The sequence below is a fragment of the Gobio gobio genome (assembly GCF_949357685.1).
Source record: "Gobio gobio genome assembly, chromosome: 20".
Lineage (NCBI taxonomy): Eukaryota > Metazoa > Chordata > Actinopteri > Cypriniformes > Gobionidae > Gobio > Gobio gobio.
The window spans coordinates 45,766,400-45,781,403 of NC_137113.1; the positions used below are offsets into that span (position 1 = coordinate 45,766,400).

The 15,004-nt window shown below is 40.3% G+C and overlaps 2 protein-coding genes and 1 long non-coding RNA gene across 6 annotated transcripts in view; 1 reads left to right on the forward strand and 2 right to left on the reverse strand.

The window, feature by feature from the left end:
* Positions 1–3,654, forward strand: part of mapk8b (mitogen-activated protein kinase 8b) — a 33,262-nt gene extending 29,608 nt beyond the window's left edge. The window contains exon 12 of one of the 4 annotated variants that reach the window (XR_013815396.1): positions 179–3,184. Coding sequence is in view for 3 of the 4 variants with exons in the window: in XM_079801665.1 (XP_079657791.1) it covers positions 184–332 (149 nt within the window). In the remaining variant the exon portion in view is untranslated. Of the gene's footprint in view, positions 1–178 lie in introns of all 4 variants that reach the window. The other 3 variants (XM_079801666.1, XM_079801665.1, XM_079801668.1) reach the window with 3 other exon arrangements.
* LOC307117027 overlaps positions 1–15,004 on the reverse strand; it is a 527,365-nt gene that overhangs the window by 251,170 nt on the left and 261,191 nt on the right. The window lies entirely within an intron of this gene.
* arhgap22b (Rho GTPase activating protein 22b) overlaps positions 10,322–15,004 on the reverse strand; it is a gene marked incomplete at both ends in the record, with an annotated part of 50,131 nt that continues 45,448 nt past the window's right edge. Inside the window, 2 exons of the mRNA XM_079801656.1 lie at positions 10,322–10,544; positions 12,296–13,163. Coding sequence (XP_079657782.1) covers positions 10,322–10,544; positions 12,296–13,163 — 1,091 coding nt within the window. The remainder of the gene's footprint in view (positions 10,545–12,295; positions 13,164–15,004) is intronic.

Consider the following 15,004-nt stretch of genomic DNA (forward strand, 5'->3'; position numbering starts at 1 on the left):
CTCTCGGGGTTGGGAAACACTGAACTAACTCAACCAGGCCCGCCCCTTTATTCTCCGTATTCATTTTTTAAAATAAGGAATATTGTGACGTGTTCGTTCCTGGAAGAAAACTCCAGACTTCAATGGAGGCGTCCAGCGCGAGTATCTGTCTGATAAAAGTGTGATGTGTTTCTCATAGCGCAGGTGCAGCAGTGAGCAATGACTCCCACGAGCCCTCGACGACGTCCTCCTCCACAAACGACGTTTCGTCCATGTCCACCGACCCCACCCTGACCTCGGACACAGACAGCAGTCAGGAGGCGTCCATGGGACCGCTGGGCTGCTGCAGATGACTATCCTCGTTCATCCAGTTCCTGCTACCATCCGTCTTCACTGGCACAGCGTTCATGCCAGTCTGGAAACGTGTCCTCCTTTCTTTCTCAAACTTGACAAGTTCTTTAGAATCGAAAAAAAGTTTAAGAACGGAGGTAAGAGTTTTTGAGGGCATCTTAAAAGCTTTTACACCAAACCAGCATTACTTTGATTGCTTTCATTTTTTGTACTTTTAATCGAAGCTAGCGCTACGTCATCTTGCCATTTGGATGTGGAATGATTTGAGTTTATTTGTAAAGATGGATGCAGGTGAATATATTTTTTGAGATGTTTTATTTTTTGAGAGTCATTTTAATCACTAATTAGTGGAGGTTCATTAAATGGCACAGGATAAATTAATGTTTCCGCACTGTTACTACTGTTTGGGAGTCGGTGGTGTATAAAATGCGTTTTGTTTTAGTCTAAGATGGTTTTAATAGGACCTGTGTACACAAGTTTTGCTGTTTTATTTGGTTTGGTTCTACAAAAAAAACACGTTTTAAAGCGCTTTTAGGGTCTGTTAGCCACTCTTTCTCATTTCTACAATAGATACTCTCTGTAAAAAGACACATTGGGGTTTTCAAATGTCACCGTGTGTATTCTAGTCTGTACATATTTCAGCTCGAGACACAGAAAACAGTAACCCACGGCTTTCATTATGCTTTCCTTCAGCGCTGTACAGTCATGTGACAGGAACACAATGCAGTTCTTCATGTAAAGGTCTTGTTTGAACACTTCAATATATGATATGAAACCGAAATTGGTGATTTGGTCCATGCGTATTAATTGATTTCTTTAGATTTCCAACCAAACTCGTATGCCAATCGATCTTCTTCATTATGCTATGAGGAAAACAACTGCACCCTGGGAGGAGTAATAATAATGTCGTCATGTTGGATGTAGAAATCAATGCTAATTGAATGGAGACATTTTAGATTGGAGGTTCAAAACGGGCTTCTACCCCTTTTTATGGCTCTCTAAAGGCCTGTGTACACCGGGACGAGTTTTTCGGCGCGTCTTTGTGTTCATACCCACGCGATTTTCACTGGCGATGCCCTGAGTGAACGGCAAATTCAGCAGATGGCGCTCCCGGTACACAAGGTGGTGCTGTGGCACTTTACGCTTCTGACACTCGCTTGTCACACAGAAGAAGAAGAGAGACAGTATTTATGTGCTTGCCAAAACCATTCATACACTTTTTGCTAACTGGCAAGCAGCATTAGCAGCTCGTCTTCTTCTTTGGCTGAATCCGAAATCGCCCCCTAATCCCTCATTCACTATTCCCTACGTCATCCAACATTTTCAGAGACAGGAGAAGAGATAAACTGATCATTACTGTGTACAGGATTTTCCAAACACTGCTGAACTTGTAGTTTTTTAATCCAACATAAGCCGAGGGTCGTAAACATACGTGATTATTTCACCACACGGTGTCAGTGCTCGTCTAAATAGTGACCGCGATTAAGTGTGTGTGTGAGACCTTACGAATAAGATCTGAATGAACATATTTATTTATTTGTATTAAATATTTTAGTCATTTTTCATTGACAATCTTTTCGCTGTATGTTATTCACACAATTATGCCGAAATTCAGTCACGCTGTTAACGTATTACTGTTTAAGATTAAATGTTTAACATCGTTAACTTTCTTTAAGGCGGTTACCGCGCATTCATTCATCTATTTAATACTGTTGTCATGAAAATAATTAACCATGGTTTTATTACAAATAAATAAATTGTAGTTTAACCATGGTATCTGTAGTAAAACTAATACAAATGGTAGTCAATCCACAAAAACAAAAATGGTTACTACATTTTTACTATAATAAAACCATGGTTAACTTTTGTAAGGGTGTTTATCAGTCAAATTTATTTAAAATGGTTACAACAGGTTAGACTGGGTAAACACAGCCTGATCAGTCTGGAAACCTGTACATTCATTTCTACTGCTTCTGTGACACTTTTGCGGGAACCAATCACAGACTGGCTTATCCCCCTGGCGCGCTATTGGAGGGTTTGACACGATGACAGATAGAGAAGGGATGGATTGTTGCTCGTTGATCACGCCTCTAGTGCAGTAGAAAATACAGAGCAGGACTCCCCAGACCAATGTTCAAGCTTAAACTGAGCTTGGTCTGGTGATAGTCAGACAAACAACAGGTATGAAATATGAATAGTAAGAGAAACGCTGTTAATGAGAAGACGAGCACTGGACTGTGGCAGGTTAGAAATATATTTATTATTCAGAATGCACATTTGGAAGGGAACATTTCAGCAGGCTGACGATATGAGACGTAAACATCCTCAGTTTGGCCTGCAACACGCAAACATACTCCCGCAGTGTGATAAAGGCCTATGTGGGATTGAATGAGTGCACTCAAGAACGTCCACAATGGTTTCGGACACGACTGCAAATGCACGTCCCCTCAAATAATGCCCTATTTGAGGGTATAGGGGGCGATTTCGGATTCAGGCCTTTGCTGCGTTCCACTCCAGTTTTAGACACGCACTTGTGAACTTCCCTAAGCACTTCCCCTCGGGGGAATCCCCGCCGCCATTTTGAAGTGTGTTCCACTTCGTGAAGCGGACAAGGGAAGTTTATATGGACAGACCCTTGCTCCCTCGATTTTGACCGAGGGAGCGAGTCTACTTCATATGTACACTTCAGGCAGCTTCAAATACCACAATGCAACACGATTGTGACGTCACCGCATATCGCGTTTAATTTACCCCAGCACGAACAACTCCATGATATTTTTATTATTTTTAAAAACATTTAAAACAACCCAAATACACCTATATACATATAGAATGCTGCATTAAACAATTTCGTAAAGGAAAAAATAAATAATAAATCAACTCCATAGTTAACGAGTGAAGGGCATAATAAAAATGAACTGGAACGCAGCACTTGTCTACTTACTTCCTCTTCGCCAGTTTTTAACGCGTCGCGTCAAAAAAAGACTCTTTTTATGCCCGCTGTTTTGCACGTCGGTTGGCACACTCGCATTGTGTTTATGCTGCGTTCACACCAAACGCGAATAGAGCGCACAAAATGGCGTCTACCGCGTCTAGTTGGACGCTTGAACATTTTGAATCCATTCGCGCGTCCACAGTGAATTGGACGCACGTATAAATCGAGCGTTTGAAGCGAAATAGACGCATGTTCAAGGCGCTCCAGGAGAAATGTCATTAAACACCACTCTGCCTCTTTTCATTTTCATTAAAATATATATTAAACATTAATAGCCACACAAATGTGGTCCAGGCAACTTTTACATTATCTTCACTGCATGTATATTTAAATATCATTAAAAAATAAAGTTAGGAAACTTCTCTTTGCCCTCAGTCAAAATGATTTGTCAGACAACAAATTATAGATTCATGACACCAAAGATCGGCCGTTAGATCCACACAAGACGAACCACTACAGGAGATCAGCGCGAATTGCCACCAAAGTTCAAATTTTTCAACTCGGGCATCAGATGCGAATTCGCTTCAAACACGTGAATGCACAAAAGCGCCACACGAGTATCATGCAAGACGCTTAATTGGCGCGAACTGGACGCGCAAATGAGGTGGAATCGCATCCATCGCGCTGCGCGAAACGCGTCTATTGCGCCGCAGGACCGCGCCTTAACATTGAAATCACTCGCTCCTTACGCTCTATTCGCGTTTGGTGTGAACGCAGCATTAGTCACAAGGCGTTAAAGGCGCGCGAATATCGTCTCGGTGTGAACAGGCCTTAACGTAAAAAAAATCCTATCATAATACACGATACATCTTGGATAATGTAATGTTTTGGAATGTAATTATATGTTTACAATATTAGTGTACGTAGTGTGAACTCTACTCCTCCTACTGTACACGACTCCAAGCGAAATCCGTCAGTAAAATTTGAAATGCTGTTCATCATTGGGTTTTTTATTTTGTTTTCAAAATGGAGAAAGTGCCTGAGTCCAGCATTCATTCCTGAATGATTAGAAAGATGAAGAAATTTGGGTGAGGTTTTTCAACGTAATCCTGTTCATATCATGTTGGAGTGTCTATTTTTCTATCGCATTGGATGTTTATGATGTAGATTGAGCGGTTGTGGCATGTCGAGAGGACGTTTCCTCAAGGTCGTTCATCAAAGTTAAAGCAAATTGGAACATTTTTGGTATGCGTATATGGTTTGCAGCTTTGTTTTGTTTTTCTGGAAATATGCAAGACTTTGCAACAAATGCGGTAGATGGGATGGCAATGCGCATGTATGGTGAAAGTTGGGAGGATGTAGGAACAGAAGGTTTGTGTTTGCATGAAGATTAGCATATAATCTTTTATTTGAGATGCATCCCGGATTTTTTTGTTTTAAGTGCTCTTAATTTTTCTTTGCTGTCTTTTAGATGAGTCAATGAATTTCCATTGCATTTGCTTTTATTTCATCTCTCAAAAATGTTATAATTCAGATCAAAGTAGGCTTTGATGAACTACCTCACTCTAAATTTCTACAGATTTTCTTTCTTCTTTGTTTGTTTTTTTTTTGCGACGCAGTTGCCCGTAAAATGTTAATACAGATTTCATTATTTATTTATTTCTAAAGTGAACTATTGTCAATAGTAGGCAACGTATAGTTTTGTACATTATGTATACTTCACCTAGAAGTAAAAGAACTGAAATGTAAATTTGATCTTTTTTGTTTCATTTTCTTTGTACTCATTTTTTACAGTTCATGTGCAATACCCACTGCTGTCATGCTAGTCGTACTCGCTAGATCTAGACTTATTAGTTGTATGTACCCAGAGGTAGAGATATGTTTGGTACTGTCCGATAAACACGTTTTTTTTTTTTGTCTTTCTTGGCTTTTCTTTTCTTTTTGTGAATGTTACATAACCCGTCTTACCAAAAATGAAATTCTGTGGCTGATGTTAGCGAGGTTCCACGTTCAGCCACAGGACTTTGATCAACCTGGTAAGTCCAATCCAAAAGCATCTGTAAAATATCTTGAATTACCAATATGTTAAGATTTGGTGCTGGTGTGTAATATTTGCTAGCGATGCCAGCCCAACAATTATTAAAGTGCTAACTCTGTGTGCACTGAACAGCATACAGACAATGAGAAGTGCACTACTACAAAGAATGCACTGGGATCTTATGATACCAATTGTACATGTACTGCAAATAAACACCTGTTTGAATCAGAACCGTTTCTCCATCTGTCTCTTTCCAGCTCAATATACAAGGGTTATATTTACTATATTTATTAGAACTAAACACATATTTCATTACTACAGTAGTCATTTCTCGCTAGAAAGGACATCAGAAGTGGAAAATGTTGGTTAAAAACGTACATTTACACACAAACTGACCAGCAAACGCAACTTTCGGACGTCATCTCAACTGTCACAGAATGGAAAGCACAGGATTGTGGGATATCAAAGGCAGCGAAGGATACATATATGCTCCCTTCAAAAATCGATCAAGGGCTCTCAGGAGACAGGAAGTGAAGCTAACATTAGATTCGGACTGCCTTGATGCCTTCCTGCCTTGAAATGTGTCCTCCGAAGGCAGCATTTTCCAGGTTTCAGATAATTTTTATATCATCAAATAACTCTTGGCATAGTTATTTTAGTTTATAAAGTTTTAAATATGGATATTTTTCTTACACAAACACACCACTTCGCTTCAGAAGGCCTTTATTAACCCCCCGGAGTCGTGTGGAGCACTTTTATAATGGATGGATGCTCTTTTTTGGACTTAAAGGGTTAGTTCACCCAAAAATGAAAATGCTGTCATTAATTACTTACCCTCATGTCGTTCGACACCCGTCAGACCTCCGTTCATCTTCGGAACACAAATGAAGATATTTTAGTTGAAATCTGATGGCTCTGAAAGGCCTCCATTGGCACAATGCACGGTTCACTCTCAAGACCCTTAAAAGGTACTAAAGACGTCGTTACAAAGTCCATCTCACTACAGTGGTTCTAAAATAACTTTGAATCGGCGAGAATAGTTTTTGTGCGCAAAAAAAACCTAAATAACGACTTCCATAGTGATGACGATTTCGTTATGAATCAGTGAGTCGAATCAGCGGTTTGAATCGCCAAATTTCAGCAGTTTGGCGGTTTGACACGCGATCCGAATCATGATTCGACTCACTGATTCATAACGCTTCGAAGCTTCATGATGCCGTGTTTTGAAATTGTCATCACTATATAAGTCGTTATTTAGGGTTTTTTTGCGCACAAAAGCTATTCTCGCCGATTCATAAAGTTATTGTAGAACCACTGTAGTGAGATGGACTTTGTAACGACGTCTTTAGTAGCTTTTAAGGGTCTTGAGAGTGTAAAGTGCATTGTGCCAATGGAGGCCTTTCAGAGCCATCAGATTTCAACTAAAATATCTTCATTTGTGTTCTGAAGATGAACGGAGGTCTGACGGGTGTCGAACGACATGAGGGTAAGTAATTAATGAAAGAATTTTCATTTTTGGGTGAACTAACCCTTTAAAATCAGGAGCGGTATTCACTCCCATTATAAAGCTTGGAAGAGGAGCAATGATATTTTTGAATATAACTCCAATTGTATTCGTCTGCAAGTCGTCATACACACCTAGGATGTCTTGAGGGTGAGTAAATCATGGGGTAAGTTATTTTTGGGTGAACTAACCCTTTAAACACTGCCGTATAAGTCATGCTAGATGACAAAACAGCCACATAAAGTAGATCCGATCAAGGTTGTTTTAAGTTTGCCTTTTAATTTAGGTCTTTGTGAATAATTACATACCACCACAGTGACACATGGTAACATTTCAGCACAGCACAGAAGACTAATCGTCACGTATGGCCGCAGTATAATAGTCTAATCATCATAATGATGTATAACATCTTCACATACTCTAAATATGCATTAAAGACTTTTGTAAAAGCTGTCGATCTAGTAATATCCATGTTGAGCAGCAAAAAGCACTTTGCTTGAGGGCACAGTGGTGATGTCCAGTTTCTGGGTCTCTTCTTCTTGAGCTTGAACCTGAAACATTCATATTAGCAGCCTGGAAAGTTAACCATTAGGCTACTACGGCCATCATGCTAATATATATAATATGACCTACTATGCAATAGAATGAGCTACAAAATCTAGGACAGTACTTGACCACTCGTTTTCAGAAACATCCACAGAGCATTTCTAGACTTTCTATGCAGTTAATAAATAAAAAAATGAGCTCAATTGACAAAAGTCACATTTCTAGCTTCTTTTAAATGAAAGTGGCACTTTGACAGTCTCAAAATACCAACAAATATGCAAGACAAAGTATTCGGGCGCCAAGATCTGGACTTGCGCTTGCGATACATTTTGCAAAATGAGACCTCGACAAAGGCACCGTCCCACTGTCATTATAAGTGACATGTTTTTCTGGGGCAGTGGTCTGCTTAATGTGCCAAAGCCAACAGATCTGCTCCAACTGTCCTTATTAGCATTCAGACTGGGAGCCGCGGACATGCAAACGATGCATGATTTCACTTCAGGACCGGATTCAGATCTTCCCTTCTTTTCTTTGTTAGCTGAAACCTCCAAACTGAAGTCGCTTTAAAGGATTAGTTCACTTCAAAATGAAAAAGTCCTGATAATTTCCTCACCCCTATCTCATCCAAAATGCTCACGTCTTTCTTCAGTCGAAAAGAAATTAAGTTTTTTGAGGAAAACGTTCCAGGATTTTTCTCCATATAATGGACTTCAATGGGAACCAACGGTTGAAGGTCCAAATCAATGCAGTTTCAAAGGAAGAGCTTCAGAGGCTCTGACTGATCCCAGACGAGGAATAGAATCTGATCTAGACAAACATCGGCCATTTAAAAAAACCTAAATTTCGCATCTTGTGCTGCTCTGGGACGTGCCACGGATTGCGTAATCACGTCGGAAAGGTCACGCTAGATGTAGGCAGAAGTACCGCCCCCGTGTGAAGACTAACACAAACGCCCTTTAGCAAAAAAAGGTTAAACAACGATTGAAGATGGAGTGTTTTTTTTATAAAGGGCATTTGTATAACTGTGCGTTCACACAGGACGCGAATAAAACCCGCTATTCGCGCGAAGTTGGACTCTTGAACATTATGAATTTACACGCGTCATTCGCGCGTGACATTCACTTCACAACAGACGCGAATCAGCGTCATGGGAGGAGCTTCTGCCAGCGGCTCGTCTCTAAAATACTACTGTTAATGTGTGACAAAACGTAGTTTTAAGACTTTTCAGGCGATAATGTAGTTGTTTAAAGCTCAAATCTGTGGTTTATTTATAAAAAGAGCGCCAATTAGTTTTCGGAGTTGTGAGCTCCAGTGGATCAGCGGCGCTCATTAACCCCGGCGAGAGCAGCCTTTCCTCGGCCAGTCCTTCTGCCGTCTGCCGCTGGCTCTGATGTCTCTGTGGTGTCTCGAGCTATAATTCGTCTTGTGTAAATGTAACGGGCGATCTTTGGTCTCATGGATCTATAATTTGTTCTCTGGCAAATCGTTTAGGCTGAGGGCAAAGTTAAGTTTCTTTACTTTTTTATTTTTAGGCTATTTAACTTTATGTTAGCGTTGTAGCCGACTAGCACTGACTTTGAATGTTTGACTGAATTGTTTGCTTTATTTCATGTACAGCTTATTATACCTTTTACTTATACTTTTGTATTATTGATCATGCATAAACTTGCATTTAACAAAAAGAGACTGGGTTGTGTTTCATGTCATTTAATGTTATCACAGTGATAATCATATTGTCTGAACCAAATATTAATATACAGATTTTCTCCTCATTGTTGTCACTACTAGAGCAAGCTCCTGATTGGTTAACGCGGCGCGAATATCCGCCAAAGTTCAGATTTTTCAACTCGCGTCGCGCGTCAAACACTCAATTCGCACGAATCGCACCGCAGAATGTCTATGTCTATTTTTATAGAGTGTCTTTGCATTGACTTAACATGTAAATTACTCGCGCGAATCGCGTCATTCGCGTCCGGTGTGAACGCTCCATTAGTCTTTACATGTTCGCTTGGGGCGGTACTTCCGCCTACGTCTAGCGTGATCTTTCGACATGATTACGCAATCCATGGCACGCCACAGAGCAGCGCACAATGCGCAATTTAGGTTTTTTAGATTTTTTTAAATGGCCGATGGTTTGTCTAGATCAGACTCTATTCCTCATCTGGGATTGGTCAGAGCCTCTGAAGCTCTTCCTCTGAAACTGCATTGATTTGGACCTTCAACCGCTGGTTGCCATTGAAGTCCATTATTACCTCTTTTCCACCAAGGCAGTTTGAGTGCTGGTTCGGAGCCAGAGCCTAGTTTCAAAACGGTTCTTTGTCTATCGACAACCAAAGCACCAGCTCTGAACCAGGAAAAGTGTTTTTTAAGTAGCACCAAAACATTGCTGGTCTAGAATCGTGTCAGAGATTTGATGAGCGTGTGGGCACATTGGCCAGTCAGATACTGATCGTCTGCGCAGAGCTGGTGTATCTCGAACAAGCCTGGTGTGTGTGTGTTTCCCGCTGCCTCGCTAGCGTTGCTCAGAAAGATGAGACGTATACAGTGACGTAAGACCTGGCGGCTCTCTAGTGTGGAAAGGCAAACCGGTTCTTAGAAGGCTAAGGCCGAACCGGCACTAGCACTGGCTCTGAACTAACACCCGGTTCATGCTGGTGGAAAAGGGGTATATGTGGAGAAAAATCGTGGGTTTCCTCAAAAAAAAAAAAAGATTCGACTGAAGAAAGACAGACAAGAACATCTTGGATGAGATGGGGGTGAGTAAAATATCAGGAAATTTTCATTTTGAGTGAACTAATCCTTTAAAGCGACAGGCGGAAAATGGCTTGATAAATGTAACACTGCTGGAATGGTGGAAGGCTTTAACAGCTGTATTTTAGTACATAAAATTGTCCATATCATTAATGGAGATGCCTGAGACAACATCCTCTTGTGTGGTCCTTGTGACTTTGGCTGTTGATTTTTTGCATCAAATGTCACTGGTACGGCTTCCAAGAGCCAGATCGCCCAGCGTGGAGAAGAAGTCTTCCATTTCTTTCTCTAGGAGGCGATTGCGGTTTTCTGCGTCCTCGCGGGCACGCTCAGAGTTTCTAAGCTTGATCTCGAGCATGCGTTTTCTTTTCCTCTCCTGTTCCATCTCTTGCTCAAGTCTCTCCATCTGCGCACACAGGGCTGCGCTGGACTCTTCCAGCCTGCAGGGGGCAGAACACAGGCGTCAGCGGACATACAGATAACAAAATTGTATTTTCAAGGTTTGTACATCTAACACCAATAGTGCTTTAGTCAAATATATGACTCTCTATATGCTCAGAACTAAGTTTTTTTTAGAAATAATTATGCTAAAAATCTAAATTATTTTCATTAATTCATTCAAAGGTAAAGTGTAACTGTAATCCATCACCAAAAATAAATGTTTAAACGTACAGATTCTAGCTATTTTTAGAGAGAGACTATTTGGACAGAATTCATTTCCTAAATGTTATTATTATTACCAGGTGATGTCTATTTTATGGTAGGTGAATATATTTTCACCTACTAATACTACTAATTCTACTACTAATATACAGCGCACTAAGGATCAATGAGCTGCTGGTTCATGAATATTAATCATGTTGTCTGCGTTCGCTCAAACTGATTTGCGGAAATCAAAACAGTGAAGGTAATAGATGAGCGCCAGCCAATGAGATTGTGTTTGCGCATTAGCTCCGCCCACTACCGGAGAAACCGGCATATCTTCTGCTTGTTCTTAAAAGCTGAATAATTCCAAATGTTATTTTGACAGGAAAATACAACAAAGAATATCGTTTACATGTAGCGCGTCGATTCTGCGTAGTAAGACTCTCACTTTCACTCACTTTCATGGCGCATTACATTACTACATTACAAATCCACATCCGAAATTTAACCATGGTTTTATTATAGTGAGAGTGTATAACCATGGTTTTTGGCGCATTGTTTAACCATGTTATTTGTTGTAAAACTGTGGTCATACAAATGGTAGTAAAAACCCTGGTTAACTTGTGGTTATCATGGTTGAACTGCAGTAACCATGTTCTTTTGGTTTGTAGTAAAACCTTGGTTAATTTTCGTGAGGGATGTTTGAGAACCTTCTCGGTTCCCTAACCTAGTCCCGTCCGGAAAGATGTGTATTTTTAACCCCTTAACTGTCACCCCCCTTTTTGAGAATACACATGAAAATCCAAATTTAAAGGGCTGTAATTCAAGAATGCTTTGGAATATAGACCTAAGTTTGGTCTTGTTTTAAAGAAGACACTCGGCAGATTATTGCTGAAAGCAATTCAAAATATAAAATTATGAAAAAGTTATGGAAGTCTAAATTTACTGTAAATAAAAAATACTGTACTAAATATTTTTTATTTTATATAAAATATATGTTTTACAAAAAAAATTTAATCTAAAATTACCATAAAATTAAAGCCATATGTCTAACCAAGTTGTGTTCCAAATTTGAAGTTGATATCACAAAAATTGAAGTTCCCATGAGATTTTGTTTAGGCGCTATACCAAAAATAGCCACCGGGTGTCATTGAAATTCCATTGATTGTTTTTTTTTTAATGCATTTTCCTGTAAATTTCTTTCCAAACGTCACTTCCATCACAAAACAGTCACCAAATATGGAACCTTGTGACTCAGACCTTTCCGACGATATGTGTTTTGTCAAGATTAGAAAAGATTTCGATTATAAAGTAGTTAAAATGAATGTTGTAATATGAAACATGATGCCGCCCACTAGGGGGGGGAGCCCGCTAGAAGAATTTAAAGTCCAATTTCCATGGTAACGCAACGTCCAATTTCAAAACGGTTTCCACAGGATGAATTTTGAGCTCGTAAGCTTTCGAATGATACCTAATTTATGATAATTACTAAAATATATGATATATAAAAAAGGCGATTCAAGCCGTCCAGAAACATTAGCCTTACTTTTGAATTTTGGATTCATAAGTGTGTTTCTGCTTCCTCAGCTCTTCCTTCAGCTCGGTCACGACGCTGGTCAGAGATGAGGGGCTTTCGTCTGCGTCTTCATCCACGACTCGAATGACCGGTGTCACGTTCCCATTGTCACTGCTAAACACAATGCTTGCGCGGTTCTCCACAATGCAGCCGATGTCTTCTTGCTCATTGGGCTTGGCTTCCTCCTCGAGCCGTTCCTCCTGAGCGCTCGGCCCGTCTTCGGCCCCTATCGGGTCGCCTCCGGAGTCTGGGGCCGATATCTCACATGAGGAGGAGGACCAAGGTGTGCTGTCTATGCTCAGCACGCTGCCCAGGCTTGAAGAGGATGTGACATTGTCATAGGTGGACAGTCTCTGAGAGGAGCCCGAGTCTCTGGAGCGTTCCCCGGAGGAGGTGCGTCGGTGTCCCCGCAGCGAGGATAGTCCGTTCATGAGCCAGTTCCCGCTGGAGGCCGTGGTCACATCCACCGCGGAGCCGGCGACTTTGGCGGACTGAGGCCGGGGAGAGGAGCCTTTGAAGGTGTACTTCCACCCTGGGAGTGTCTTAACCTGCTTGCTAGGGCTGACGGCCGTCTCTCCCTTTCCCTGAGGCACCGACTTGGAGGCGCAAACGGCATCCGCAGATGAGGCACTGCTACTGGTAGGGTCATTCTTGGCTGTGGGTGGGCAGGTCTGGAGATCCTCCTCAGAGATCCAGTCCACCAGGTTGGACTGCTGATGCTGCTGGCTTTGGTCCTTCACCTCCATCTGGTTCTGTGATGTTTCGGAGTCTTTTTCAATATACAGGCGATCATGCTTGCTAATCAGTAACGTCATGAGATGCTGAACAAGGGAGGTGCCTGTAACACACACATGCAAAGGTGATGCTGTATCCGTGTAGCCTGATGTACTTCCTAAGAAGATCGATACTAATAAAGGTGCACAGTGTCATTCACACAAACACTATCATAACACACATGACACTGAAGTAATGCAATAAGCATTAATTTAACAACATTAGATGTAACATAAAACCCTAATGTACATACACGACAAGAAAAAACTAAGACTAAAGCCCTATTCGCACAGGATTAGTATTATCTGGGGACCTCGTGTGATTTAGAAATTACCCACCCACATCTGAATTTTGCATGGCGCATTCGCACGGGATAAGCAAGCCTGTGATTTTACTCTAATTTACTGACTTATCTCCCAGATATGATGTCTGTAAATGTTTTTTCGTTGTAGATATAGCTGTATGAAATTATAAACAATCGTATCGATATCATTTTGATTGTTTTATAGTAATAAAAAGAATTTAGTTCAGTTAGAGAACAGACGCTACAATTAAAAACTGAACTGAGCAATAATAACAATATACGGCGGAAGATTCAGTTTCAAACCTAAATGTAAAAGCGCCCATTTAAGAGAGTTTGTCATATGTTCTGTTTTTGTGTTTTTCATTAAGAATAATATTAAACAGACCATTCAAGCAATTTACTCTGAAATTGTTGCTCATTCTAAAGTGAAAGTATAATCCGTGCGACCGCACGGGAATTCATAACGGTGCGCATTATATGCAGCCTAGCTCCATTCTTCGTGAAAGATAAAAATGTGCACAGGACACAAAAACCTTGCAAAAATTATATACGATCCGCCTAATCCCGGCCAAATCACAGAGATGCCGATTCGCACGGGACTAATATTATCACAGGACCTTGGTGTTTGGAGAAATATGGTAGGTAATTTGAGGGGAATTTTTACTTTACAAATTACAGACATGGCCGATTCGCACGGGATTAAGTTCACAGGAATTCTCTGCAATTATTACAAATCACCAGAGGTCCCCAGATAATAGGCTACTAATCCCGTGCGAATAGGGCTTAAGTGTCATGCAGGGAACTCTGGGAATGTCAATGTATGTTTTTTTGCAATATAAATTATACAATGACGTTCTTTTTCACTTCCAAAACTGTAAAATGAACAGTATTGTACTGTAAAATTACATTTACAAAAAAAACAAAGTTGCTGCCTTAAAGTAGCACGCCACTATTTTTGAAAATAGTCTCATTTGCCGTCTCCCCTAGAGTTAAAAGTTTTTGAATCCATTCAGCCGATCTCCGGGTCTGGCGGTAGCACTTTTAGCATAGCTTAGCATAGATCATTGAATCTGATTAGACCGTTAGCATCTCGCTCGAAAATGACCAATGACTTTCGATATTTTTCCTATTTAAAACTTGACTCTTCTGTAGTGTGTACTAAGACCGACAGAAAACTAAAAGTTGTGATTTTCTAGGCCGATATGGCTAGGAACTATACACTCATTCCTGCATAATAATCAAGGAGATCTGCTACCGTACCATGAGTGCAGCGGCGCAATGATATTGGACCACAAAACGTCATAAGTTGCACGGGTTAAAATGTCAAAATGATAAATTTTTCTTTTAGGCCTATGCCAAAAATCATTAGGATGTTAAGTAAAGATCATGTTCCATGAAGATATTTTGTAAATTTCCGTAAATATATAAAAAATGTATTATTATTAGTAATATGCATTGCTGAGGACTTCATTTGGACAACTTTAAAGGCGATTTTCTCAATATAATTTTCAAATATTTTGTATCTCAGCCAAATATCGTCCTTTAACAAACCATACATCAATGGAAAGCTTATTTATTCAGCTTTCATATGTTGTATACAT